Source organism: Panicum virgatum, chromosome 7N, assembly GCF_016808335.1.
Source record: "Panicum virgatum strain AP13 chromosome 7N, P.virgatum_v5, whole genome shotgun sequence".
Classification (NCBI taxonomy): domain Eukaryota; kingdom Viridiplantae; phylum Streptophyta; class Magnoliopsida; order Poales; family Poaceae; genus Panicum; species Panicum virgatum.
The window spans coordinates 47500106-47527934 of NC_053151.1; the positions used below are offsets into that span (position 1 = coordinate 47500106).

At 47.6% G+C, this 27829-nt stretch overlaps 4 protein-coding genes across 6 annotated transcripts; 3 read left to right on the forward strand and 1 right to left on the reverse strand.

The window, feature by feature from the left end:
* The first annotated feature begins 4782 nt into the window (after window positions 1-4782).
* Window positions 4783-5331, forward strand: LOC120681356. The gene has a single exon (XM_039962857.1). It carries the CDS (start codon window positions 4783-4785, stop codon window positions 5329-5331), a length of 549 nt encoding a protein of 182 aa, XP_039818791.1.
* Window positions 5332-9555: 4224 nt separating this feature from the next.
* Window positions 9556-11540, reverse strand: LOC120680708 (flavanone 3-dioxygenase 2-like). The gene is made up of 3 exons (XM_039962224.1): window positions 11137-11540; window positions 10307-10628; window positions 9556-10216 (listed from the first exon to the last, which is right to left on the reverse strand). Exons 1-3 carry the CDS (start codon window positions 11502-11504, stop codon window positions 9956-9958), a joined length of 951 nt encoding a protein of 316 aa, XP_039818158.1. The 5' UTR covers window positions 11505-11540; the 3' UTR covers window positions 9556-9955.
* Window positions 11541-17596: 6056 nt separating this feature from the next.
* Window positions 17597-23921, forward strand: LOC120680538 (probable cyclic nucleotide-gated ion channel 5). Of its 3 annotated transcripts, XM_039962033.1 has the most exons (10): window positions 17597-17805; window positions 18304-18480; window positions 18752-18804; window positions 19406-19497; window positions 20040-20613; window positions 21285-21497; window positions 22043-22335; window positions 22534-22645; window positions 22723-22959; window positions 23042-23716. In XM_039962033.1, the coding sequence occupies exons 4-10, from the start codon at window positions 19439-19441 to the stop codon at window positions 23714-23716; spliced, it is 2163 nt and encodes a 720-aa protein (XP_039817967.1). In that variant the 5' UTR covers window positions 17597-17805; window positions 18304-18480; window positions 18752-18804; window positions 19406-19438. The 3 variants fall into 3 exon arrangements, with proteins under 3 accessions (XP_039817967.1, XP_039817966.1, XP_039817968.1); XM_039962032.1 differs by lacking the exon at window positions 18752-18804 and having other exon boundaries at window positions 17605-17805; window positions 23042-23921; XM_039962034.1 differs by lacking the exons at window positions 17597-17805; window positions 18304-18480; window positions 18752-18804 and adding an exon at window positions 18698-18719.
* A 27-nt stretch (window positions 23922-23948) lies between these two features.
* Window positions 23949-25791, forward strand: LOC120680540 (pentatricopeptide repeat-containing protein At1g80550, mitochondrial-like). The gene has a single exon (XM_039962035.1). The coding sequence runs from the start codon at window positions 24106-24108 to the stop codon at window positions 25429-25431; it is 1326 nt and encodes a 441-aa protein (XP_039817969.1). The 5' UTR covers window positions 23949-24105; the 3' UTR covers window positions 25432-25791.
* The last annotated feature ends 2038 nt before the right edge of the window (window positions 25792-27829 follow it).

Here is a 27829-nt window from a genome sequence, read left to right on the forward strand (position 1 = left end):
CAAAGAGATCAAACCAGAGAATCCAAAATTTGTTGCAGCATACACAGGTTTAATTGGCAAGGAATACCTTATGTTAATGAACAATGCCAAGGATTGTTGAGTGCACACAAACCCAACAGTTGGCTGGAGTGTTAAATGCATAAGTGCGTATACCCAGAATCATGCTGTCACTTGGTAAATTCTCACTGTCCCATCCCATTTATGTGTTTCGAGTAGTGCTTGAGTTCGGCCATCATCCATGAGTCCTCGACAAAAGAAATGCAGATGCAATTTACAAGGAAAGAAAGAGACAAGCAAAGGACCTTTGGTGCTGAAGCCCCTCAGTTTACAAGTGGATGCCTGCTCCCGCCTCCAGGATGATAGCATACGCGGCCCTCACCCTCGCCCCTCACCATGTTGTGCATGCTCAAACCATCAATTGGATCGGCCATGGATTTTGACAAGGAGCTCAATGGATTGAATCGGTAGAAAACAGCATTGGCCTTGATCGATCAGAAAACAGCATCAGCCATCATCTGTAGTGTCATATGGAAATAGCTCAACGGGGGATCGATACTCACCGACGAAGGCGTAGAAGACCAAGGATGTCGAGGACGGCAGTGCACAGATCGACCTGGGAGACGCTTCATGGCCTTCTCCACCGAACCCACACACGCGACGCATGTCAGCTCGATCACCGCCAAACACCGTTACATTCTCCCTCACCTCCGCCGCCTCCAGGTTGCACACACTTCTTCCTCCTTCTCCTGTTTTGCCGGCGACCACAGCCGTCCTAGGGTACCGCAGCATGGATGGGTACCACGGCCCCCGCCTCCAAAGACAACAGCAGCGCTGGTGCCCAGATCCGCGCGCGGAGGAGGACGGGCGCCGGAGGATGGAGGAGGACGCACGCGCCGGCGGCCGGTCGGAGGTGAGAGAGGAGGACCTCGCCGACCATGGATGCCATGGACCCGAGCCGACCAGGGAGGAAGTGGATCCACGCCGCCGGCCACTGCGGGGAGGCCGAGATCCGGAGCTCGGGGGCGCCGGCGAGGGGGCGCCGCGAGGACGCGCGACAGGGGCGCCCACCACTAGGTTCCGCCGGCGAGGGACCATGCCGCGGGCCGCGCCTGCTGGAGCACTGCCGCGCCGCCGCCCGGCCGCCACACCTCCGAGCTCTCCGCCGGCGCCGCGCGAGCTCCCCCGCCCCGCCGCCTTGTCCACGGCCTGGAGCAAGGAGGGCGGAGAAGGGAGGGAGGGGGCCGGATGACTCCGTCGGCTCCTGAAAGGTCGCCACGCCGCCCAGTCCGCGGCCGCCGCCGCACGGGTCGCGCTGCGCCTCCTCGCCGGCCGCTGTGAACGGCCTCGCCGCGAGCCGCTGCCCCTGCCCTGAGCTCCCCGCGCGCCGCCCCTGCCCCCGCCGCCGCGGACGGCCTCGGCGCGTGCTGCCACGGCCCACCGCCGCCTCGCGCCGCCGCGGACCCCGCCTTCCACCTCCGCGCCGGCCTTTCCCCACCGCCCGCGCGCTGCCATCCCCCTCCACGGGGAAGCGGCCGCATGATCCAGGGGACGGCGCACCCCGAGCTCCACGGGCGCCAGCCGCGGAGGGGGGAGGACGAGCAGGAGCAGGGGGCGGCGACCGCGAGATCAGGCGCGGGGGCGACGAGGCAGGGGATCGCGACTCAACGGGATGCGCGGTGATTTTAGTCTGTCATCCTTTCCTCAAACATTCGTGTTTGGGAAAATTGGTTCTATAGCACTGAAAGATCCCGAGATCCGGAAAATACCACCGAAAGATCGCGAGCACGTAAAATACCACCGAAAGGTCGGAATTTGGACTGAAAATAGCACTCCGTTAAAATGACTAACGGAACAGTTAGTCAATCACACAAAACGAACCGGTACATGCATTCCAGTGGGCAAATGAAGTCATTCCAACAGGTATAGTGGTCAAAAACACATTCCAGCAGCTACAGTAGGCAAATAAACACATTTCAAGCAGCCACATAGACACATTCCAGCACATATAAAGCACCCAACACTTAAAGTAGAGAATAGGGAGAATAAGTGTGAATAGAGTAACAGTTTGGGATCCAGCACATACATAGCAAAGGGGGCATGTCTGCTAACACACACAACAGTTCAATAGATACATCCATAGTCTAACTAAACATTACAGTAGCAAAGCCATTTCTTAGCCTATGATAAGCCTTCTTGCAATTCCTCCTGGGGATATGTCTGCAACTGCCCTGCTCCTTGTTGTAGGTCCTGGACTGATAAGACTACAAGTAGAAGCTACCATACTTCTTGTTGTTGGCCCTGGACTAACAGGTGGTTCTGCAACTAAGGAAGTAGAAGGTGCAGATTCTTTCTTGGATTTTTTGGAGCTTTTTTGGAGGTAGATGTACTGCCATTTTCTTTCCTTTTGCTGTACAAGAGGAACGTATCAGCCATACGTAAGAAAAAATGAAATTACAGAAAAAGTGAGTAGGTCAATTTACCTTGAATTTTTTGGGGCTGCTGGTAGCATTTCAACAGTGAGATTAGTAGGTGGCTCAGTACAACCCTTCTCAATATGCCCAAACTGAAAGCATCTTTTGCATTGGTAAGGACCCCTTTTTCCTGACTCACCCTTACTTTTGATCCTCTTCACTCTTGGCCTATCTGCAGACCTTTCAAGCTTTGGAGGCAACATTACAAACCCGGGATCAACAATTGGCCACTGTGACTTGTCAACCATTGGGTTGACCCCAAAGTGATATGTAGCCTTGAACCGTTGAACTGAGTAATATTCATGAACAAAATGTTCAAGTTTAATTCCTCTAAGGGAACCTATAAAGGCTATTGCATGGGTGCAAGGTTTCCCAGAAATATGCCACTGACCACATGAACATGTCCTGCTGTCAAGGTCCACAGCATGCCTCCAAGGATAGTTGTCCTTAGTCAATCCAAAGACCTCAGCCTTCAGACCACCACTCCCCTTAATTGTGTACTTCAAGTTTCTACTCTTCATGTTCAGCTCATTTTTAACACTAGGGAGAATGGAACCTTCAAGTTTGTTAGCTATACGCTGCCTCATATCTATCTTTTCCATTATCATACCCCTAATCTAGTAGCAGTATATAGCTAGGGTTTAGTCTTACCAATCGGGGATCTCTGTTTCATGCATTCCTCCACCGGTGGGGCACAGAGGGGAGTGGTCGCAGCTGGCGGAGCAGTGGAGTCGTCCTCGCAGTCCCTAAATCTAGCAAACACAGAAATAAATCAAAACTTTCACACAAAAAGGTGCTCAAACAAGCTGATGACGCTGAGGTAGAGCTACGAGCAAGCAAATCGGACCTGGCACTGAGATCCACCACCAGCTCGGCGCGCGTTGGCCTGGATGGCACCCCCGCCAGGGACGCTCGGGCGCGCCCCCTTTCGCCCGCCCAGATGCGTCCAGGGTGGGGCGATGGAGCGACGCGCCGCCACCGCCGGCGTGGGGTGTCGACGCAGGAGGGACGGGCCGGTGGGGCCTCGGGAGGGGGCGTAGCGGCGCCGGTGCAGGTGGGGCTGGACCTCTCGGGCGCGCCCCCTTAAGCCTGCCCAGATGCGTCCAGGGCGGCGTGGGAGCGAGCGAGGCACCACCGGCGCGGGATGTCGGCGCGGGAGGGACGGGTGGGCAGTGGCACGGGAGAGGGTGGGGCGGCGCCGGTGCAGGTGGGGGTGGGCCGGCGGCGCCGGTTTGCTGCGGAGGGCAAGGGGGCGTCGGTCCCTCTGGAGAACGAGCAGGGAGGGGCTCGATGTGGAGGAGGATAAGGTTTAGGGGCCAAGGGCATAAGAGTCATTTTATGTCCACCTTTTGTTTTGAAATTAGATGACTGAAACTCATTTGTGAAGGAAAACTAACGGAATGCTAATTTTGGGTAACGTTGCAACCTTTCGGTGGTATTTTACGTGTCCGCGATCTTTCGGTGGTATTTTCCGGATTTCGGGATCTTTTAGTGCTACAGAACCAATTTTCCCTTCGTGTTTCTAGATGGGTCTAAAAGTGAGAAAGGTTCTAATTTTAATGAATTCTTATAGTATAGATATGGAAAAAGTCCACATTACACCCCTAAACTCTACCCAAAGTCTAAAACTCAACCCTAAAGTCTAAAACCGGCTATTTAACAACCCCGATCTTTCAAAACCAGACATCGAACGCCCCCAGCCCAAACTAGCCCGGTTTTTAGACTTGTTGGCGTCCACACCAGCCGGCGGCGTCCTCTATGCCGGCGTCGGCCCCACCGAGCCTCCGCTCGCGCCGCACCCAACCGCTCCGCCCTGCCATGGCCGCCGCAGACCGGCCTCCGCCGCCGGCGCGCACGCCAGCGGGAGCTCGAGCCTGGCCACGCGCCGCGCGTCCCGTGGCCTCCGCCCGCCGCAGCTGCCCCACCGCCAGCAGCTGAGCTCGCGTAGGCCCGCCCGGCCGCTGTGGCCGGCGCGCGTGTCTGCTGGAGCTCCGCCGCCGCGGCCGGCGCAAGTGGAGGGGGGAGCACCAGACGGGCAGAGGAGGGGGCGGCGAGGGCCGAGCTCGAGGCCGCCGGAGAGAGGGGAAAATCGAGGCCGCCGTAGATCCGCCGCCGACGCTGCTCGAGAACCGGGATCTGGCCGGCGAGCAGAGCAGCCGGCGGGGTGACGCCGCGCCATGGCCTCGGCCCCGGCCGCCGCCGCCAGGCCCCTGCCTCGCCGTGGCCGCATCCGCCTCACCGCGGCCGGCGCGCTCGAGCAGGGGCCCTGGCGCGGAGAGGGAGGGAGGGGCGGCGCGCTCGAGCAGGGGCCATGGCCCCGCGCGGAGATCGACCGCGGCGGAGCTCGAGGGAGGCCCGGCAGCCTGCCCGCCGCCGTCGTCCTGCCCGCCCTCGCGGCGTCGTGACCCTGTTCGCTGCGTGCACCGGCGGCCCCTCCGTCCGCGCGGCTCTGCTCCTCCGCGCCGGCTCCGCGCCCTGCTCCTCCTCCTCCCTTCCGCGCGCGTCGCCGCTGCTCTGCCATGGACGCCGCCGGCCAGAGCAGGGGGGTAGCAGGGCCCCGGTGCCTGGCGTGAGAGTGCGGGGAGGCGGAGCCGTGCCGTCAGAGCGAGCGGAGGGAGGTAGAGCTATGGCTGCCGACACGGGTGCGGGGAGGCAGGGCTCCGATGCCCAGCGCGGGCGCAGTGAGGAGGAGCCGCGGCAGCCGACGCGGGCGCGGGGAGGCAGGGCCTCAGCGCCTGGCGTGAGCGCGAGGAGGCGGGGTTGCGATGCCCAGCGCCTGCGCAGTGAGGCGGAGCTGCTGCAGCCGGCGCGGGCGTGGGGAGGTGAGGCCGCGGCGCCTGGCGCCAGCGCGGGGAGGTAGGGCCACGTCCGCCTAGCGCGGGGGCGGGGAGGCGGAGCCACGGCCGCCGACGTGGGCGCGGCGAGGCGGGGCCGCGACCGCGTTCGCGAGCGTGCGGAGGCGAGGAGGCAGCGCGCGTGCGGACACGGACGAAGTGGAGAAGAGAGATCTTACAGGTGGGCCCAGGGCGAAAACCACCCAAATCATGGGTGAGGGGTGTTCTTTGTCCGGTTTCGGAAGTTTGAGGGCCTCAGTTAAACGGTTTTATACTTTAGGGTTGAAACTTAAACTCTGGGAAGAGTTGAGGGGGGTAACGTGGACTTCTTCCTATAGATATTTGGAATTCAGAAACTCTAAAATGTTCAACCAGACGGATGACTTGAATGCTGATATTACAAGACGGTGAGGGCGAATAGGACTGAATCTGCTGTAAACAAACTGTGCATTGCAAACTGGAGCTCCTTTCTTCTTCTCATGGAACATTCTCTATTTCTCTTTCTTCCTAGGCTTTTTTGTTACCTCAGGTTTACCTCTTCCTTCCTTTCTGCTCCTTGAGATGTATCTCTTGTAAACGTCCCATTGCTAAATAAGATTCAGGCTAATCCCAAAGGGGTCCGCCGTAGTTCATGTACGTAAAAACATTCAGACGACTAGCACCTTGGCGGTGCTAAGGCTCATAGTATCTATTATCTTATTATTGAAATTCTCACGTTAATCGGAGAAAAATAAAAACATAAAAATTACCCACCACTGCCATAAAAATTAGCCTAAAATACTCCTGTGCCTAATTAAAAATTACCCACCAATGCCATTATGAAAAATTAAATATAAAATATCATTTAGCTATTATAAGTTACAAATATATACTATTAATAAAAATTAAAGCTAACAACAATCAATCAAAATAAAATAAAAATAAGAATAATTATATGCATATAATTATTAAAGGTCAACAAATCAAATTGTTTGTTATTATATGTAGATCATATTTGAATTGTTTTAACCAACAATAAGATATAATTTACTGTAATGAATAGGGTGATGTATGGTAAAAAAATTAGTATAATATTTAAGTAAGGATACAATATGACATGCAAATTTTTAAATTTTCAATACTAGTCGCGCAAATGCACGGGCTATACGCCTAGTTATATATATAATAGGTCTCCTTGGGTGGATGCTAAAATATTGACATGTTAAAATATGGATAAATCCACAAAATTTGGCACTCTCTTGGTTGAAAATAAAAAGCAACTTTTAGCATGCCCATGATTTGGCATGCTAACACTTTAGTATCCAACCTAACATATGTAATCCGATCTTATGTTACAACAACGCAGAGCAGTTAGTTATAGATATAGATCTTGTACATGTGGATAACAGCAGCTATGCTGTTGTAACTAGATCTGTATACTACAATGAAGGTTATGTATATTGTATACCTACGGTATGGAGCCAGCTTCCACACCAGGCTCCTAATCCGAGTGCGCCCCGCACCCCGCGCGGCCCGCGGCCCGCGGCCGTCCCGTCCCGTCCCGTCGATTTCCCTCGACGAGCTTGCTCGTGAGATCGAACCGGTTTTTTTAGTTCAAAAAGAAGAACCGTATTCATGAGCACCGCGCGTCCGCGCCCCCCGCCATCGGATTTTAAATAAGAAAACCAACATTGCGGACTTCCGGTCACGTCGGGCTCGGGCAGCACCGTGGCAGATTGGGCATGTGCTGGGTGGGATCCACAAAAATATGGACTTACCTCATGATATCGAGGCAGGTAGGCAGCTGCTTATCTCTACTCTCATTTAGGCCATGTTTAGTTTTTAAAAAATTTCAAAATTCTCCATCACATCAAATTTTTAAATACAAGCATAGAGCATTATATGTAGTTTAAAAAATAACTAATTACACAGTTTAGCTGTAAATGATGAGATAAATCTTTTTAGCCTAATTAGTCTATGATTGGACACTAATTACTAAGTAAAAACGAAAGTGCTATAGTAGCAAAATCTAAAAAAATTACGACCTAAACACAGCCTTACTAATTGTTCAAGCGTTGCTCCCGTTATTATTTTGTTATAATCATATATCAAACCGTAAACCCATGAACTTATATAAATATTGCAGCCACAAAAAGATCACAAATGGAAAAAGCTATTTCATAGTAAGTGTTAATAATATATATGTGAATATCTCTGTGTACGCCATATATTAGTTTTAATTCTCTCATGCTAAACTCTGCAGGGGCAGCTATGAGCACTTTGATTTTGTCTAAACCAACTTTGCATCCTCTTGATAGTACGACATACATATAGTCAAGCGCATAAAAGAAATATACAAATTCCACTTGAGTTTCTCATCATGATTATGGTGATCTTTCTTCGATTAATACCGTGAGGGCATCAACATCTTCAATTTATTGAGCATACCCGTTTTGAGCTAATGACTTTGAATCTTCCATTGCATAAAAATAAAATTCATCTTTGATTCACAAGTTATCTTCTTAAATCAAGTAATGACACACTTCAACATAGAACTCTCCATAACTCTAGAATCTCCGATCTTTGGCCCGTATCGGTTTCGTTGCTCCCTACAAGCCGTCGCTTGCGTAGGCTCTTCAAACTCGCCTCTCGGTCTTCTACCTTCATCCTAACCGTCCACTTTGAACCCACATTGATTTATGTCATGCATGAAATCTTCTTTACTAATTTGAATCCACAATTTAATTTGATATGCAAACTTTCCAATTTGAAACAACATATATATGCATTCACATTTTTCTTGCTTGCTTCCTTTGATAACAATATTCATCACATAGGACAAGTTCTTCCAAATTTGAGACTATGCATAAGCATATCATGTCTCATTCACAAAAATTTTGCATGTCATTTTGAATCCCGACATAAGTCCAACAAGTCTTAGCAAATGTTAGAGCCTTCACATCAACCAGGAATACCTTGCTCTAAATTTTCCTTTCTTAATTTGCTTGTCACATATAAATAATGCTAATGGAAAATACATACTTGCTTGCAATACATGAGCTATCACATTTAATATCAATCCCCAGATTAAATCTCTGCTCATAATCTCATGTAAACAAGTTAGCCATTTAATCATGTTGTCAATCAATACACCAAAACCTACTAGGAGCCTAGATGCTCTCTCACCGGCGAACGCGAGGATGAAGTAGGATAGCATGAGCACCGTGGGGGCGAGGGGAACCGATTTCTATACCTAGCTTGAGCAGAGAGAGGTCGAGAGTAGGTCGCCAATGTGGAGGTGGAGTTGGGGCGGTAATGGAGGCTGGCGGCTGGGGAATACTCGATTTTCGGCGAGGCGGGGGTCGGAGCTGTGGTTGGAGAGGTTTGGAAGGGAACTAGGAGGGTTAGTGAGCCTCAGATGCGTGGATTTGAAATCCATGGAGGGAATCAAGCGTATTTTGGCCGGAGAAGGTGAGCTGCTTGAGCTCTATCTATGTTCGAGAGGGTGTGGCGCAGGAGCAGTGGTGACCGGCGCATGGCGAGCGTGCACACACTACTACAAAAAAACATTAATTGTAATATTTAAAAAAACTCTTAGAGGCGGGGATAATTTTAAACTGCCTCTGTTAATGCCTACGATTAACCAAAGCGATCATTTTTCATTAACCGAAGCAGTAACAAAAACCGTCTAGCAAAATCTGTTAACAGAGGCGGGCGCTTTAAAATGTCCGTCTCAGTTAATAGACATTAATCAAGGCAGTTTTTCTAACGTAAACACCTGAGTTAATAAATTAACTGAGGTGGGCAATCTACAAGGCCCACCTCGGATAATATTGCCCATCTCGGAGCCCAAATAGTCGATCTCGGGCCGATATTTCACCTGGAGTATATAAACATGGGTTACTGTTTCCCTCCCCTCTCACTCTTCCCTGTTCCAGCTCTCTCCCTCTCCCAGCACCCGATCCACTCCCAGCCTCCCCCCCTGCGGCCCTCGTGCATGTGCGCTCCTCAAGCGCTCCTCGGACGGCAGCCTCCCCGAGCGGGTGCGTGGTGCGTGGCCTCCGGCGGTGGCCTCCCCCGGCTAGCAGGAGCCTGATCATGGTCGGCGGTGGAGACGCGGCAAGCGGATGCGCGGCCCCGGCGGCGACCTCCCCCTGCGAGCAGGAGCTTGATCATGGATGGTGGCTGCGGGTAGGGGCGGCTGCCGATGGGCTCGGCGTGGCCGTGATGTGCTCGACAGGCTTTTCTATTTTTTATTTTTTTCTATTCAATTAATAGAGGCGGGCATCTGCCCGTCTCTGAAAATGCTTCATTTATAATGACGTTTGCTCAGAGACGGTTGGGTTTGCTCACCTCTTAAAATGTTTTTCAACCGTCTCAGAAAAGATTAATGTAGTAGTGACGCCCGTGATGGCAGGCAGGCACAACTGCGGTTGGGATGGCACATGGTGCATGGGCCCTGCGCTACGTCGATGCGTAGTGTTCGTTCCCTACCTCTGCTTGATTTGGCATTTTGGCGTGTGGAGGCTGATAACATTCGGCGTAGCCTACTCTGGTGTAGACGTTTTCGTACCGAAGGAGGATGGGGTAGTGGGCAGCATAGCGTATCCAGTGCGGATAACCTTATTAGTGGGTAGCTCCCACCCCGGGTAGCAGACACCGTAGATCTTATTAGATGGCATAGTGGCTGACGTGGACGATGTCTTCGATCCTGGCCGGAGGATGGGTCTTGTTCCTGACGCGTAGCTGCTGATACTCCCTGTAGAGGAACCTCCTGTATCGCGGCGGCTCGCCGATCTTGGCCGTGAACTCCGGCAGCGGTTCGACCCACTTGTCGCCGTGCAGATTGAAGAAGAACGCGAACGAATGCCTGTGCACTGGCTTCCTCACCACCCGGTGCGTCGCGCTCTTGAACTTATCGTTGCTCAGCACCTGCATCCAGAATCACAAGAGGCCCTTTTACAGAATCGTCCGGGGGGTTCATCATGATGTCCCGCAGATTGTCCGGTGCTAGTGTTGTACCTGTATGACGTCGCCGATGTTGACGATGATGCTGCCGTCGACGGGCTCCGCCGGGACCCAGTCGCCGTCCTTGAGGACCTCGAGGCCCCCGACGCCGTCCTGGAAGATGAAGGTGATGCAGTTGGAGTCCTCGTGCGCGCTGATTCCGACGTTCTCCTCCTCCGTCGCCGGGAAGTAGCGCTTCGCCGTCATGAGGTCGAAGCCGCGGGCGTCGTTGTAGCCCCTGAGGAAGCCCGGCGGAAGGCCCATGCACTCGTTCAAGATCTCCTGGATGAGCAGCCCCAGTTCGGTGAGCTTGCGGTGGCACTCCTCCACTGTCTCTCTGAACATGTTATTGCGTGACGCATCAGGAAATTTTGTTCGTTTCATAGAAGAGTGTCAATATGTCTATCTCAATGATCTCATTGTACGAGTAATTGTTGAACCAAGATGACATCCAGAGTCAATTTACGGTCCTTCTGGATATAGCAAAATTATAGCTCTGATCCAAATATCTACTACTAATAATGCCCGCGCGGCACGAGCGTGCTATTTGTTGATATGATAATAATTAAAATTTTAATTTAATGGAACAATCTTTTTCTACTTTTAAAATATATAAAAATTAATAATCTTAGATTGAAATGAACATGAGAGGAGCATATATATATATATATATATATATATATATATATATATATATATATATATATATGCCTAAACATTGGTCAAAAGTAACAATTCTGAACCTAGACACCAAAAAATGGTTCATAGAACTAATCAGCAGAGATGATCAGTGGACCAGTGCTCTGATGTCCTTCAAAACTTCACAAATTTGCATTCAAACTTACCTGAATCCAGCTGGCTCAGCGGGGTACACGTTGAACCCAAGCCTCGGATCAAAGACCACCAGGTACTCGTTCTTGTCGGTCGAGTGCGCCGGCTGCTGCCCGTAGCCGGCCGGGAGGGGCGCCCCGGACCCCGCGGCCGGCCGGACCTTGGCCTTCTCCTCGTCCGGCAGCGCGAAGAACGCGGCCGACAGCTCGAGCGCGCGCGCCAAGAGCTCGGCAGGCACGCCGTGGTTGACGGCGCGGAAGAAGCCGTGCGTCCGGCACGCCTCGCGCACGGCCGCGGTGGCGCGGGCGGCGCCGCCGCTGTCATCTTCGGTGAAGAAAGGCGCCAGATCCACCACGGGGAGAGCGCCGCTGCTGGCCGCCATGTCTTCTGGCGCCTTTGGCTACGGGATGGAGATGCCACAAGACGTACATATCCATATGCTAATATTGTTCGCGAATCGCGAGCTTGGCAGGTAGCGAAATAGCCAGATGACAGTATGGAGTAGGTGGTATTAATTTTCTTCTATCCCGTGATCGCCTCACGTGCTTATATCTAATACTCTATTCATTCTGTAAAGAATGCAATTTTAATAATATCCTTAATTAAATTATTAAATATGGATTTATTAACCATATCTATGAAGAAGAATATTAATAGTTATAACACGAAATAAATATCATTAGGTTTATAATTACATATATTTATGTAGTATAGGTACTGGAAGTTATAAATGTTGATCCTATTCCATATAATTTAGACAAAATTATTAAGAACATTTAAATTAACATAAAACTAGAATCACATTCGTTTATGGGATGCAGGGATTACATGCTCTGTTCGGATGGCTTATCAGCCAACCAGCCAATAGTATTTTCTCTCACGTCAAATTATCACCAGCCATCAACCAGCAAGTAGTATTTTTCTCTCATAGTAAACCAGCACCGGCCATCGGCTATAGCCACATAATCATAAAACCATTTGCCGAACAATCTATATACTAAGTTGTATGACGATAACAGTTCGTACAATAGTGAGAAAACAGTCTTATCATCCGTCATTTTAGCTTATGAGATGATAGTTTCGCAAAGCAAATGTCTCGTTTCTGTTTTCCTTCTCGCTCCTCCACATTATAAAAATTCCTACTAAAACTGTATACAACAACTTGTACCAATATATACATCATTAATTGTCTAAAACTGTATACAACAACTTGTACCAATATATACATCCTTAATTGCCGTCACCTCATGTCCCGTATGTTACATTACACGATTGAGATGCCACAAGACGAGCGTACGTATGCCAGTATTATATTGTTCACTTACTCCGGTAGACAACAAGCTAATGGGCCATATGTATAAAAAAAAAGGAGAAGACAACAACGTCAGTGCGTGCATCATGGATCATTTGGAGGCGTGCGAATACTTTTAAGGATTGTTAACAAATTACCATGAGATGATGATGCGGTGGGCGGTGGATGCCGTTCTTTGTTTTTTTTCAAAAGGAAATGGAACCCGTTCGTTCTGGTGTCGTTCGTTCAGGAAAAAAAAAGCAATGCAACTCGTTCATGCTGATGTCCTAGACCTAGCAAGATAGATGGGCCTCAAGCACCATCGACTTCCTACTTTGAATGAAGGGAAAAAACCAGAAGTTTGGCCAACAGAACCTTTCCGGCCCATCCAGCCCAGGCCTCGACGACGGCGTTTTTTTTATTTTTTTATTTTCTTATTTTCGTTTTTTATAAAAATATTTTTTCGTTTTCAAAATTTACAGGTATATACCCGGCCGGCCGCCCTGCTGCCGGGCGGCCGGGACCTGGTCGCCCCGCTGCGGGGCGGCAGGGGCTTTTTTGCAAAAAAATTCGCGGAGAATTTGCGCTGAAGCCCCTGGAGGACCGGTCACCCGACAGCTGGGCGGCCGGCCCAGGCCGGCCGGCAGCGGGGCGACCGTCTCCCCCGGCCCTATATAAGGGGTTGGCTGCCCCCACCTCCTCATTTGCCTCACTAAAAATTCAGAAAAAAAAAAGAGGGAGGGAGGGAGAGAGGCGAAGCCCTGCCGGATTTTCAAGCCGGCGACTGCAGGTAACCAAAATTCTTCTATGTTTTACAAACAGTTTATGTTGTAATTATTTTTGTTGACATAGTAGATTAGCAATCAGTTTAATACAAGCGTTGATACAGTACATAACGTCCTCAGAATCCGCCTACATTCTAAGGAGTAAGGTGACGGCAACTGTCCCCCAAAGAGTCCAGGTGTCTATGTGCTTTTGCGGATCCTTGTGCAAACTAATGAAATTAAGAGTTTTGGGGGACGACTTTGGCATGAGGTTCTTCATGTGCGAGAATTACGAGTATGACCCGCCCAAGCATTACGGCAAGGATCGAGTAAAGGTACTACAAAACACTATCAGAGTTTGCCACTTTCAGATCTGGTAATGACTTCTAATATGATTTGGGGAAAAACTCAACCGTCTTTATGTGATTTCGTGCAGTGGTTAGACACCAAGCAATCTCAGCAGGATAAAGACCACGTTGAGCGTCAAGCAAGGTGGGCTGCACAAAGATGGCAACGAATGCTGCATGAATAACAGATGGAGGAGAAGCGCAAGAAAGACCAGAAAGGGATTCAAAAGAGAATTGCAGAAGTAGAACGTCAGAAGGCAGAGGAACATGAAGCTGATAGGGAGAGGAAGCGAGAGAAGGACCGCCGTGCTAAGAAAGGAGGGCCTGAAGCTATTAGGAAGAGAAAATATCCCCGGTGCACTCAGTAAAGCACCACCATGTAATCCCGGCATTTTACATTTCCAAAGACATGTTAGGTTTACTCACAACACGAGATTATCGTGTTGCACATGCCACTACTTTTCATTGTTCAAGTACCTAGTAGTACGAATGTCTTAGGCCTCTGCTTTGTAATCGTAGCATTATTTACAAAATTGTATTGCAAACCGATAATTTATGATTCGTAACTACCCTTCTATTTTTATTTTCAGTACACTACATTCAGTGATCAATCTAATTCAAACAACATACACATTTAGAACTGCAATCAAGAAATCTTACTACACAAATACCTTCGTAATGTTACATGCTACCATCTGGTTCAAATACATATCCATATATAACGAAATGTAATTATCACATACAGGTGGGAATACATATCCATAAATCTGGTTCAAATACATATCCACACATAACAAAATCTAAATGTGACGGGCTCCAAAATCCGGAGGCAATCCATCGGTGGGATTCCCAGAAGGTTCAACCTCAGCACCAGCATTATCTTTATGCATTTTAGGGCACTTCTTGTAAGTGTGACCGTCTGCTCTACACAGGTTGCATCGTTTTTTCTTCTTTCCTACCTCAGACTCATCCATTCCGTTACGGATACGAAGTGTCTGCCGTCGACCTACCCCTCTCCTAGCATCTGGATTGTGAATGTACATTGGAGAGATATTTGATGTAGTGAATGATCCCAGATTGCCTATGGCATATATCTCATGGCCCCAAGTGTGCACAGCGGTTTCTTTTCTGTAATATTCTGAAACAAAATCCACAGGTTCCAACCCAGATTCTGAACATGCCGCAATGACATGGGAGCATGGTAAGTGAAGAAGCTGTGGCTTTTTGCATCTGCAAAACACCTTGCCTTCCGGCGTTATCAAGCAATCCTGAACGACCATTTGTCTGCGGACACCCTGACCTGTCCTGTCTTTGTATGAAACCTCAAATCTTTGATCCTTTTGTGCCCATGGAGACCACTCTGTGATATTGAGTCTTTTCAATCTTTTCTTTCATGTATTTAGTGATTCTATTAAAAAAACCACTCCTCGATCATTAAGTAAGACAATAGCTGCCTGGTACCGCTCTCTGAAGGACCTTGTGCATACGTACATGATGAATTCAACTATGCCAACAAGAGGAAACCCACGAACATCACGCATTACCATATTGTAACACTCTGCGTGGTTGGTTGTTTCGATCCCATGTCGACGCCCACCAGTGTCGTATAGAATTGATCACTTCTCCTTAGGTGTATCCTTAATCCACTGTGTGAAAGGTCCGCTGCCGGAACATCTCCGGCTAGAAGTTGAGGCCTGCTCCTTTAGCAGCTCGGTGCACATGTTATCTAGCACCTGCCACAAAGTATCAAACTTTCGCTGCTGATTCTGAGTGCACAACCTCTTGAACAAATTCATAAGTTTCTTATTCTTGAAGCGCTCATAAAAGTTTGCACCCATATGCCTTATGCACCACCTACTCACAACTTTTGGCCATAGAGGAGGTTGTCATCGACTTTCTTTATGTAGTTGCCTTATTGCTCCTAGAAGACCTGCATGCCTGTCACTGATGAAGCAAGCATCTGGCCTTTGCAGCAACAACGTGAATCTTCACACGTTCAAGGAACCAGTACCAGCTCTCTGTATTCTCATTCTCAACAAAAGCAAAGGCGATGGGAACCACCTGCTTGTTGCAATCAACTCCAATCGCTGTCAGTATTGTCCCTTTATATCTTCCTGTAAAAAATGTGCCGTCGATACACAGAACAAGAAGACAATATATAAATGCCCTCACACATACACCAAGGCAGAAGAAAGCACGAAGCAGAAACCCAGGTCCCTGTTATAAACTCAGTACAATGTAGGTATCAGTCGCGCTTTCAGGATTTCTCTGCACAATTGCTGACAGCATGTGAGGCAGGTTATCATATGATGCCTCATATGTGCCGAACCTCATCTCAAACACTTTTTATTTTGCCCGCCAAGCCTTTGCATAGCTGATTTTGTATTGAAAACGGTCGTCTATGTCCCTAATTATCAATTTTGGTTTATAATCAATTTTGTCGAGAATCACCCCATACATCTTCTTGGCCACGAAAGTGGATGTGATGTTACGGTAATTTTACGCAACAACAGTCAATCTGTATGTATGTTGTGTAACAATTGAACACTCGCAGTGTGTCTTGTACTTGCCTTTGTAGGCATGTAATTGCAATGTACAATCGCCATTGACACACTTTACCTCATATTCTTTGCTACAAGACTTCACAACTCTGAATTTCTTTCTCAACCATATAGCCCAAAGCTTCACAGCATCCTTCACAGCTTCAATGCTAGGATACTTTGCCCCCTGCACAACCTCATTCTCTCTGTATTCGTACTCATTACCCCTAATATTCTGTATCACTGGATTTCCAAAACCCTTATCTCGCCATTCACCTAGCAACGAGTAGTCATCATCGTCTAATGAGTCCCCATATTCTTCCATCATTCGAGCCTCCTGGTCTTCATTCTCTACAGCTTCCACTATTCCAGGTATCCGCTCCCCCTCATCAGCTAAACTTTGTGGTTTAGGTTGAATGACATGCACGTTCTGATCTTCTTTTTCTCCTACCTGATCAGCTATACCTTGCGGCTCAGATTCTATGACATGCATGTTTTGATCTTCATTTTCTTGTTCCATTGATTGGTTCATATGAGATGATGTACTTGTGGACCCTTCACCGAAATGACCTGCCTTCTGGTGAATTTGAATTAGAATTGCAAGAGGCCACCCACGGTCAAAAACTGCTTGCATTTAGGTCCGCCATTCTTCGGTGTTTGTTATAAGCATCAACTCCCAGAAATCCCCGTCAATTGCCTAATTCGTCACAGTCTGAACGGTTAGTAAATAAGTCTTTGGATTCACATTGAATATCTCGTGAAGCCATTTGCGTATGGAACCAAAACTCCTCTCTAAGGATTTATCTATTCTGCACTCTCTGTATTCAAAAGCTGATAGATCTACTCCATACGCATCATGAGAAATATAGTAGTCACCATAATGAACTTGAAAACGAAGCTTGCTCGACATATCTGGCCACATAATAATGATATTAAACTGATTGCTAATCTACTGTGTCAACAAACATAATTACAACATAAACTGTTTGTAAAGCGTAGAAGAATTTTGTTTCCCTACAGTCGCCGGCTTAAAAATCCGGCAGGGCTTCGTCTCTCTCCCTCCCTCCCTCTCTTTTATTTTTTTCTGGAATTTTAGTGATGCAAATGAGGGGTGGGGGGACCAGCCAACCCTTATATATAACTTGTGGGAGCTGGTCGCCCCGTTGCCGGGTGGCCTGAGGGGCCGGCCGCCCGGCTGCCGGGCGGCCTGTCCTCCAAGGGTCCACGCGCAAATTTTCTGCGAAAACTTTTGCACAAAAGCCAATGCCGCCCGGCAGCGGGATGACCAGGTGGCGGCCGCCCGGCAGCGGGATGACCAGGTGGCGGCCGCCCGGCAGCGGGGCGGCCGGGGTATATTTCTATAAATTTGGAGAACAAAAATATATTTTCGTAAAAAACGAAATAAAAAAATAAAAAAAACCGCCTCGACGACGGGCGCCCACCCATCGGCCCACGGTGACACGGTCGGACTGAGTAACCGAAGGAGGAGAGAGGTTCCTAAAAAAAAAACGAAAGAGGAAGGAAGAGGAGACTGGGAAAGGAAGGCCTCGTTGACTGTTTCTCGGCTTCTCGCCTTCCTTCCTCGGCTGCTCCCTCCCTGTCCCCGTGCCTTTTCCCCTCTCCTTCGCTCGCGCACCCAACCCCGACTCCCAGCGGCGCGCGGCCTGCGAGCTCGGCGCCGGAACCTCCCCCTCTATAACCTCGAGTCCGCACGCCGACGCCGACGCCCCGCGCCGCCCAGGTAACCGGCCGACCCTCTCGATTCCTCGAAATACTTTCCTGATCCCTTTCACCGCGCGGAGTTCGTCGTGAAACCGTCCGTTCGATTCCGGGAGCTATGATCCGTGCCCTCTCGCCCAACGAGTAGATCTAGATTACCCTGCGAGGAAGGCGATTCCGGCAGTTCGCCTGCTACCGTTGTTGCTAGTCTTCGGGGGAAACGGAGGCGTAGCCATGTGCCGTCTATTGGTGGGGCACCCCCAGCTGTGGAAATGGAACAGTGGCGAGTCCCCTGGACTGCTCGTGCGGAGCTTACCTTTAGCTTTACTGCCTCTTCCTTACAGCTGGCTGCTCAAGAGTTCTATTTTTAGTGTGTCGTGCATCAACGGTTGTGTTTCCTGAACTAACTGATTTGCCTCTATGATGCCTGCTTTCCATTTCTGTATGTCCATGCTTTGTATGTGAGGTGCGTTACTGTTTTTGTGTCTATTGATTATGCCTTGTTGGTTAATTGTCTCAGGATCAGCGCGATTTTTGGCGGGCAAGGTGTGTGGTTGGCTTCTGAGTTCTCAGATCATGTAACCTCGGTGGATATGAATGAATATAGATTCCTGGAAAGGTGGTTTGCCACTCCTTAGTGCTGCAGAGGATTTCTCGTGCCCTTTGTGGTTAGCTCCGCACCTCCACTGAGTTAGAGGTATGCTGCTGTATTAATATTCTTTGACATCCACTTCACCATCCTTAGTTTCGAAATTTATGCAATATCTGTAAAATGCAAAATTTTAAAGCTTGTCTTGGGATCTGTATCTCTAGTCCTGGTAGCATGAGCCATAATGGAAAGACACTTATTTGTTTGCATCATTTTATTTTAGCTTTTATCAATCTGGCGAGCCTTGTTTATAAGAAAAGGAACATTGTCGCGTGTGTGGTGAAAATGTAAGTTCCGTATCATCTGTTTCTTGTGGCAGCACGTTCCTATTGATGGTGTAATGAGCAGGATCTGTTTTAGAGAGAAACCCAGGTGATTACATTTGTTCTGAGCATGTATGTGTAGATGCTTCAAGTGTACGATTTTTTTTCTTTTTTTTCTTTCTTTTTTTCCTTTTTCTTTTTGTCTGTCCAATGGCATGTGGTAGATGAGTAAATATGTATCCTGTTAAGATGAATATCTGCTATAATGCTGTGAAGTGAAAGCATCCCTTTTGTACCGCCTGGTTCACTAATTTATGGAGTGTTTTTGTTTAGAGTATCTAAGATGCATCCTGCCCTTATGTGATCTTGGAAACTTGCATAGGGTGCATCATATATTCTTGAATTGTTTGCTCTAACTCAAAAGTAAATAGAAGAAAATGTTGTTGCATCATTGCATGATTTGTCAAAAGAAACCATTTTTGAACATATCAATACTTACAAATGTAGAGTCAAACTATCTTGTATATGAAAGGTTATATGTGCTATTATGGTATTTAACCTCCAACATCATTATTTCAACTTCACTCTCCCAGTTGAATTACTGTCTCAGTTTCTTTGATACGTACTTTTATAGCATTTTGTGTCGTTATCCCTTCTGTATAATTCTCATTGCTAACTGTTTCATTTATCATGCCATGTTGAATTTTCAGCAATTTTTGGTTGTATTTCCAACTTGCGCGAGGATGTTTGACACTGCTCAAAAAGCTCAATACATGGATGGGCACAGAGAGAGGTTTATTAGGTTGGTTTATTTTTCTTATGGACACTTCACAATGCTTGTACATCTATTCTAATTCTCTCTGGGAGTATCACATGTTTCATGTTGTAATATCCTTTTCCTTGTGTATGCTGAAAATCACGTTGCCAAAAGATAATTTTCTGTACACTGCATGGCTACAACAATATTCATAAGTTGTTCTTCTATAGTTTACCATTTACTCCCCTCTATTTTCTAGGCAAAAATTTATAAGAATGAAAGGAATTATTCTTGAACTTCAACAAGTAGAAAATTGCCCGCTATTTTAGTCTTTTGGTACCCTAGAAATCTGGTTTTTATCCTAGCGCTCGTTCATAGTTTGAACAGGTCTTTGACACTTTACAAGCTTTATTATTTTGGCCGGAGAATTGCCTCATGTTGAGTGTTCCGGAGTGATGAAGTAAATGTTTCTATCAAATGTGTTATAGATCTGAAACTTATTTCGTTGCATAGGCTTTCTTTGTTCTTTGTGTTCAACAGTTGGAGCATTTTTTTTTATTTTAGTTGTATCATCATATTTTCTGTAGGCTGGAGGAGTCAAGTCCTAGGTCATCTGTACCTTCTGAAGTGGGAGGCAGGAGTACCTTGAGGTTCAGCATGGCTGGGTTTGGTTATGGTTCATTTAATGCACTAAGATCTTTCTTGTCAGGGGTTCGAAAGGGCTCTGGACGACTGAAGTCACTTAGACAGTCACTTACGTCTGGAGCTCCAAAAACAGCTTTCGCGGAAGATCTTAAATCATATAAGATAAATATATTTGATCCCCAGGACAAACTTCTTTTCCAAATGAACTGGGTTTTCTTCGTGTCTTGCCTATTTGCTGTTGCAGTGGATCCACTGTTCTTCTTTCTACCCATCATCAACAATTCAAACTGCATTGGCATAGATAAGAAATTGGCAGTGACATCAACAATAATACGGACGATTATTGATTTTGTCTACCTTATACGCGTGTGTCTTCAATTCCGCACTGCTTATGTTGCCCCATCTTCTCGAGTCTTTGCGACTGGTGAGCTTGTGATTGATCCAATGCTAATTGCAAAGCGGTACTTTAAAAGTTACTTTGCAATGGACTTTGTTGCATTGCTACCACTTCCACAGGTAAACCTCCTTGGCATCAAACAATGAACTAATAATTGTTCTGTACCATTTTTGGACATATATTGGTGTGTCAGCATTTGTATGTTCTGGTTCGTTTGGTCATGTTAGAATTGAATGTTGGCAGTTATTGTAGATTTTATTGTTCAAAAAAATATAGTTGCAGATTTTCAGCAACCAAAACTTTCTCTCTTTTTTCAGAATGATTAGAAATTGGTTTCATTTGCAGAGAAGCTGTGCTCTATAAACAATAAGCTATAATATGAATCAAAATTAGTTCCTGATGATGCTTTCAAGATTCAAGTTCTGCTTAAATGAGTTTTGTTCTCCCAGTAGAAAGCCGGGACAACAATAAGCTATAATATGAATCAAAATTAGTAAAGACTTTCGTTATAGTTAAACACTATTCCTGGCTTCTCCAAAATGCTAATCCCCACAATCCAATCTTCAATGTGGGTACTGGATGCATACCTCACTATAATTTAAAACATTAAGTTTTTGATGCAATAAACTATTGCTTAGCTACCTTGCATCTGTATGCACTGTTGTTTGATTAAGCCTTGATATTGTTACATGCATGCATAAGGCCATGATCATTCCATTCATATTCTGAAGCTTACTTGTTTTTAATCATTTCCAAGCTTACCTTAAACTATGTTATTGGTGGTCCACAGATTGTTGTTTGGAGGTATCTCCACATTCCAGATGGCCCAGATGTACGGACCACAAAAACTACACTGGTCTGGGTTGTCTTGGTGCAGTACATTCCAAGGTTGCTTCGAATATTCCCTGTGACCACAGATTTGAAAAGAACAGCTGGTGTTTTTATTGAAACTGCTTGGGCTGGTGCTGCTTATTATCTTCTATGGTTTATGCTGGCTGGTCATGTAAGCTGCTTCCTTATGTTATGTACTATCAAGTATAATTTCCATTTTTCGCTCATCAGAACATGTAATGGGAATGAAGTTTATCTCTGGCTACATTATCAGTGAGATCTTACATATATTCTGAATAACAGATTATTTTTTAATTTTTTTGGCAAAATTTGTGTTACATACTCCAGTAGAAACTGTTTGACTCTTCAGCTATGATGTTAGTTTTTAAGATGTAAAATGAGATCTGTGTTCATATATTTTAGACATCACCATCTTCATATAATTGATTTTGAACTATTGTTTGAAAATCTTTTGTTGACTCATGTAGAAGAAATACTCACTGTTAACACTGTCCATCAAAGACTTTTTCCCATAAATTTATGTCTGCATTCATGTTCCACATGACTAATGCTGGACCTTTATACATATTATCTGCTGCGCAAAAAAAGTCATTTGTCATCATTCGTTTATTGAGACTGCCTCTTCTAATTTTCTGTAGCTTTTTACATATTCCCCATGATTTATGCTGTAGTTTTTATATGTATTATTTGCTGCAGAATGTAGGTACTTTGTGGTACTTTTTAACCATACAACGTGAAGATAGCTGCTGGCATCAGTATTGTGATCCCAATGGTGGATGCAATAGCAGCTACTTGTATTGCAATAATCGGCATGATAACTACGATAAATGGCTTAATAGCACCCAAGTATTCAACCTGTGCAATGGTACCCAACCTGATCCTTTCAACTTTGGCATTTACCAGCAAGCACTGGTCTCTGGAATACTTGGTCCAGGAAATTTTATCAAAAAATTGTGTTACTGCTTCTGGTGGGGATTGCAAAATCTAAGGTACTTCATTGCTGTTGTTTACAAGATTTCTCACGATGCAGAATTTAAATTTGTTTGGATAATTCTGAAGCTGAACAGTGCCCAGAAAATGAGCCCAGCTTGCTCGAAATACAAACTCCTTTTAGATCCGGTATTAGGAGCTGTTCTATTTTACAGCCTTTTTTTCTTGCTATCTTAATTTCCATTTCGATTTAACAGCACCCTTGGTCAAGGGCTTGCAACAAGCATATACCCTGGAGAAGTGCTATTCTCAATTTTTATATGTGTACTCGGACTAATCCTCTTCGCTCTTCTCATTGGTAACATGCAGGTAGAGTGATATTTTAGTTTATGTATTCTGCTTTCCAGCCTGTTTTCTTAGCTTGACACTGATTAAATATTTTCCAGTCTTATCTGCAATCAGTTGCTATACGTCTCGAAGAGATGAGAGTTAAGAAACGTGATGCTGAGCAGTGGATGCACCACCGTTCACTGCCACCGGATATCAGACAAAGAGTGAGGCGTTATGAACGATATAGGTGGCTGGAGACCAGAGGAGTAGATGAAGAAAGTTTGGTTCAAACACTTCCGAAAGATCTTAGGAGGGATATCAAACGGCATCTCTGTTTGGGTCTAGTTAAAAGGGTAAGTTATGGCTGGTTGAGTAACCTGTTCTGCTTCGTTTCATGATTTCCACTTATTTTTGTTTTAATTTTGCTGCTGGCAGGTACCTTTGTTCGAGAACATGGATGAAAGATTGTTGGATGCAATATGCGAGCGACTAAGACCTGCACTCTACACTGAAAATGAATTCATTCTGAGAGAAGGTGATCCGGTGGATGAGATGCATTTCATTCTGCATGGTTGTTTGGAGAGCGTAACCACTGATGGTGGACGAAGTGGATTCTTTAACAAAGTCCAGCTAAAGGAAGGTTCTTTCTGTGGTGATGAGTTACTCACCTGGGCATTGGACCCCAAGTCGGGTGCTAATTTCCCAGCTTCCAGTAGAACCGTCCAGGCACTCACCGAGGTTGAGGCATTTGCCTTGTGCGCTGAGGAGCTGAAATTCGTGGCCAGTCAGTTCAGAAGGCTGCACAGCAGGCAAGTTCAGCACACATTCAGATTCTATTCCCAGCAATGGAGGACTTGGGCCGCCTGCTTCATTCAAGCGGCATGGCGCCGCTACTACAAGAGGAAGATGGCGGAGCAGCGTCGCAAGGAAGAAGAGGCAGCAAGCCGGCCAAGTAGTAGCCACCCTAGCCTTGGGGCGACCATCTACGCATCTCGTTTCGCGGCTAACGCCATGAGAGGGGTTCACAGGCTAAGAAGCAAGGCTGTCCCCGCCATTGTCAGGCTGCCAAAGCCTCCGGAACCAGATTTCGGTGTCGACGACGCTGACTAACGAAGCAATCACACTGAACTCGCTTGTAACTGTACTTTACAGTGTCGATAGATTGTGTAAAAAATTCAAAGACAGCTGCAGAAGATCATGTTTGTAAAAGCTTGTAGCCACGCAGAGACGTCTTGGTGTCTATAGGAATGCAAATGTATACCTAGAATTTTCGCCGATTATGAGTCCAAGTTTGGCAGCCTGAATCAGTTATATCGTTTTTTGTGTTCGGTGACCTGATGTTTTTGCTCCCTGCAACGCACATCGGCGGCCGACGGCCGAGCTCAAAATTTCCCCCGTTTCACGGACGTTTCGCTGCGATTTCCCGCAGGATGTATCCAGTGCCACTGCCATCCCTGGTCCCGGCGCCGTAGCAAGCCGCTTCCATCACTGCTTGTGAGATGCTCTTCCTCGTCCGCCGCCACCGCCGCGCCCTCGCGCTCCCCTTCTCCACCCTGCAGGCGGCCGCCCCCACGCCGCCCTCCTCTCTCGACGCCGCGGCGGTGCTCCAGACGCTGTCCCTCTACACCAACGACTGGCGCCGCGCGCTCGACTTCTTCCACTGGTCCGCGTCCCCGGCCGGCGCCAACCTGCCCCCGATCGCCGCCACCCTCGCCCGCGCCGTCGACATCCTCGGCAAGCACTTCGAGTTCCCGCTCGCCACCTCCCTGCTCCTCTCCCACCACGACCCCGCGCGGGGGGACCCCGCCTTCCTCCGCCCGGCGCTCCGCGCCCTCCTCAACCGCCTCGCCGCCGCCAACCTCATCGACGACGCCGTCCGCGCGTTCGAATCCACCGCCGCCTCCATCGGCCTCCGCGATGAGGCCTCCTTCCACCTCCTCATCGACGCGCTCTGCGACCACCGCCGCGTCGACGAGGCCGATCACCTGTGCTTCGGCAAGGACCCGCCGCCGTTCCCGCTGGGCACCAAGACCCACAACCTGCTCCTCCGCGGGTGGGCTAAGACCCGCACCTGGGCGCGCCTCCGCCAGCTGTGGTTCGACATGGACCGCCGCGGCGTTGCCAAGGACCTCCACTCCTACTCGATATACATGGATGCCCTTGCTAAGTCTGGCAAGCCGTGGAAGGCCTTCAAAATTTTCAAGGAGATGAAGCAGAAAGGCATTCCTATTGATGTCGTTGCATACAATACTGCGATCCATGCGGTTGGGCTCGCACAGGGCGTCGATTCTGCTGTGAGGTTGTACAGACAGATGGTCGATGCTGGTTGCAGGCCGAATACTGCCACTTTCAATGCAATTATCAAGTTATTCTGCAAGGAGGGGAGGTTCAAGGAGGGGTATGCATTTGTTCAGCAGATGCACAAGACTGGGTGCAAGCCCGATGTGCTAACATACCATTGCTTTTTTCAGTATTTGAGCCGTCCACAGGAGGTCCTCGGGCTGTTTGAGAAAATGCTTGAGAGGGGTTGCCAGCCAAGGATGGACACATATGTCATGCTCATAAAGAGGTTTGGGCGCTGGGGTTTCCTTCGACCGGTGTTCATTGTGTGGAAGGCAATGGAAGAGCAGGGTCTTAGCCCCGATGCATTTGCATACAATGCACTCATTGATGCATTATTGCAAAAGGGTATGGTGGATTTGGCTAGGCAGTATGACGAGGAAATGCTTGCGAAGGGACTCTCACCTAAGCCAAGGAAAGAGCTGGGGACTAAGTTGCCAGAAGCGGAGTCTGACAGTGATAATGTACTGAACGGTGTGCTTTGATTTCTGAGAGCTAGAAAGGGACAGCAGCATTATCTTGTTCCTACTACCCATTTTGTTATAATTTGACCATTGGAAGCTGATTAAAACAATGGTGTGATGATACTCATGTTCCCAAACATATGTTTCCTAGCTGCCTTGGCATCAAAGGATATCAAATGTTAATTCATGGATTTTACAGTGAATTAATAGGGTGGATTATATTGCATGTCGTCATTTATAATGTGGTTGTTCCCTGGGATATATATGTGTAATAGCAGGGGCTTAGCGCAGATTTTCTATTGATTGCTGGAAAAGCATTGGTAAACATGGTCACATGTTCTGTAAAAAACTGTTTTATGAGATGCTTAAGGGGCTGCTACCCATGTCGACATGAGTGAACTGAAGGACTAACCAAACTCAATGTGTTCAACAAAATGGCTCAGGCAAGAAACCGAACTCTTTGTTTTCTTCCTTATCTTTAACATCATGTGGAAGATAGAGGAAAATGCTGCGTATGCTTATTTCACAAAATACAGTAAGTGTAGTTTACTATTATGATGTTTGTTGTGAGTTTTTTTTTTTGATAATACGCTTCTGTATTACTTAGGTAAGAAAAACATCCATGTACACATACGAATACAGAACCGTACGTAAAGGATACAAAAGCAGCCGTATCAGCCGAACAACACAAAAGACCCTAAACAAAAGAGAAAATGCAAAGAAGCCCCTGGATCCTTCGCGAACCGCCAGCAGTCAACTTCCTCGCCGCCGGTCGTCACCGCCGGAGAAGAAGACGTGCGTCCCAACGAACTGGAGAAGTCCCATCGCCTACAGGCTTTTGTCGGAGTCGCAGAAGAAGAAGCCATCGGCGTTTGCCCGTCGACCGGGGTCGCACCCCAACTCCTCCAGCCCCTGGATCTGAGCTCGCCGTCGACGACTCGCGTCACCGAGGGAAGAATGAGCCAGATCCAGCCTACCACCAACCGCCACCCCTACAGCATGCTCCGCACCCTTGCCGAAGAAAGAGGCCAGCACCAGCATCACCTGACCGAGACGATGAAGCGCCGACCCCGGACTCTTGTACATAGCTCCACGACCCCTCTGTTGGCGCCGGAGTAGAACGCCACCGGGGCGAGGAAGAAGCCTGGAGACGTTATTCCACAGCGCCGCCGTCGCCATTGCCTCGCCGACGCTGCTCGGAGAAGCCAATCGCGGAGGAGCTCCCTCCCGACAAACCCCAACCTCACAGGAAGCAACCGAGCGGAAGGACTCACCCGAATGATCCTGGAGGAGCAAAAACCTCACCGCCGCGCCGCCATAGCCGACAAGCAGCGGAAGGGACACCGACCGACAAGGAGAGGACACCGCCACCCGAACAGGAGCCGCCGCACCTCTCCTCCGGCAGAATAGGTTGAAAGAGAAAGGGAGAATAGGTTGCTTTCTGCGTCAGCTTTTAGTTGAGTCAAAATCTTATGGGATAAGGGTCAATAAGGATTGACCATGTTATTTAAGTATCATATATTTTTACATTTTGGATATGAAGGAAAATAGAGAATAGCAAGCATCAGCGTACTGATTTTTTCGTGCAATGGACTCAGTTTATGTAAATAGAGCATAGCTTAGCTCATTTTGCCTTGAAATCTGGCATTTCAAAATGACAGTGCATAGTTTTTAATTGTTTCTGCCACATAACGTAGATGCATAAGATTCTAATAGAGATAGTGGAAAGGCTTCTAAGCAATGCTTAATCTGCCATAGCATTGATCCTGACTGATCTTTGATAATATTTTTTTTACATGCTACTGGCCTGGAAGCTGTATGGAGCATTTCTTGCGTTGCTTATATGAAATTTCTGTCAATCAACCCAAGCTAATATGAACCTAGTCTGGTTGATTTTGGTGCAGCATCATTTATCTAATATATATTGTAGATCAACTGAAAGTTGGAAGGAGGCTGCTGCAGAGATGACAATATTTGCAAGATTATGTTTCAACGTGGGATTGCTGGTGGCTCTGAAGCTGCTTGCAGTGTTCCTTTGTCCTGTAGCCTCTTCTTTGTTTTGCTCGATTTGTAACACAGTAACTGATTATAGTCCAGTTTTTAGCTGATGAAATTCCTGTGAGGTGGAGCAAGGCATCACCTCAGTCTTGTAACAATTGTAGGCACGGCTAACTGTAGGCACGGCTCCTGACCCCTCAACCGTGATGTACAAATAACTAACTGTATATGTCCTTGGTTTCTATAGTAACCCCGGCCCGGATACATTCTCAATCCACAATTGAATTGAGGTGATCGTCAATGTGCAGGCATCTTGTGGAGTCTCCGCGATAGGAAGAGTCTCGACCATGTGGCTACGGGGCGTACACTTGTAGGCCCAGGCATTCCCCTGTGCTGCTTAATGCTTATCAAACCTAATAAC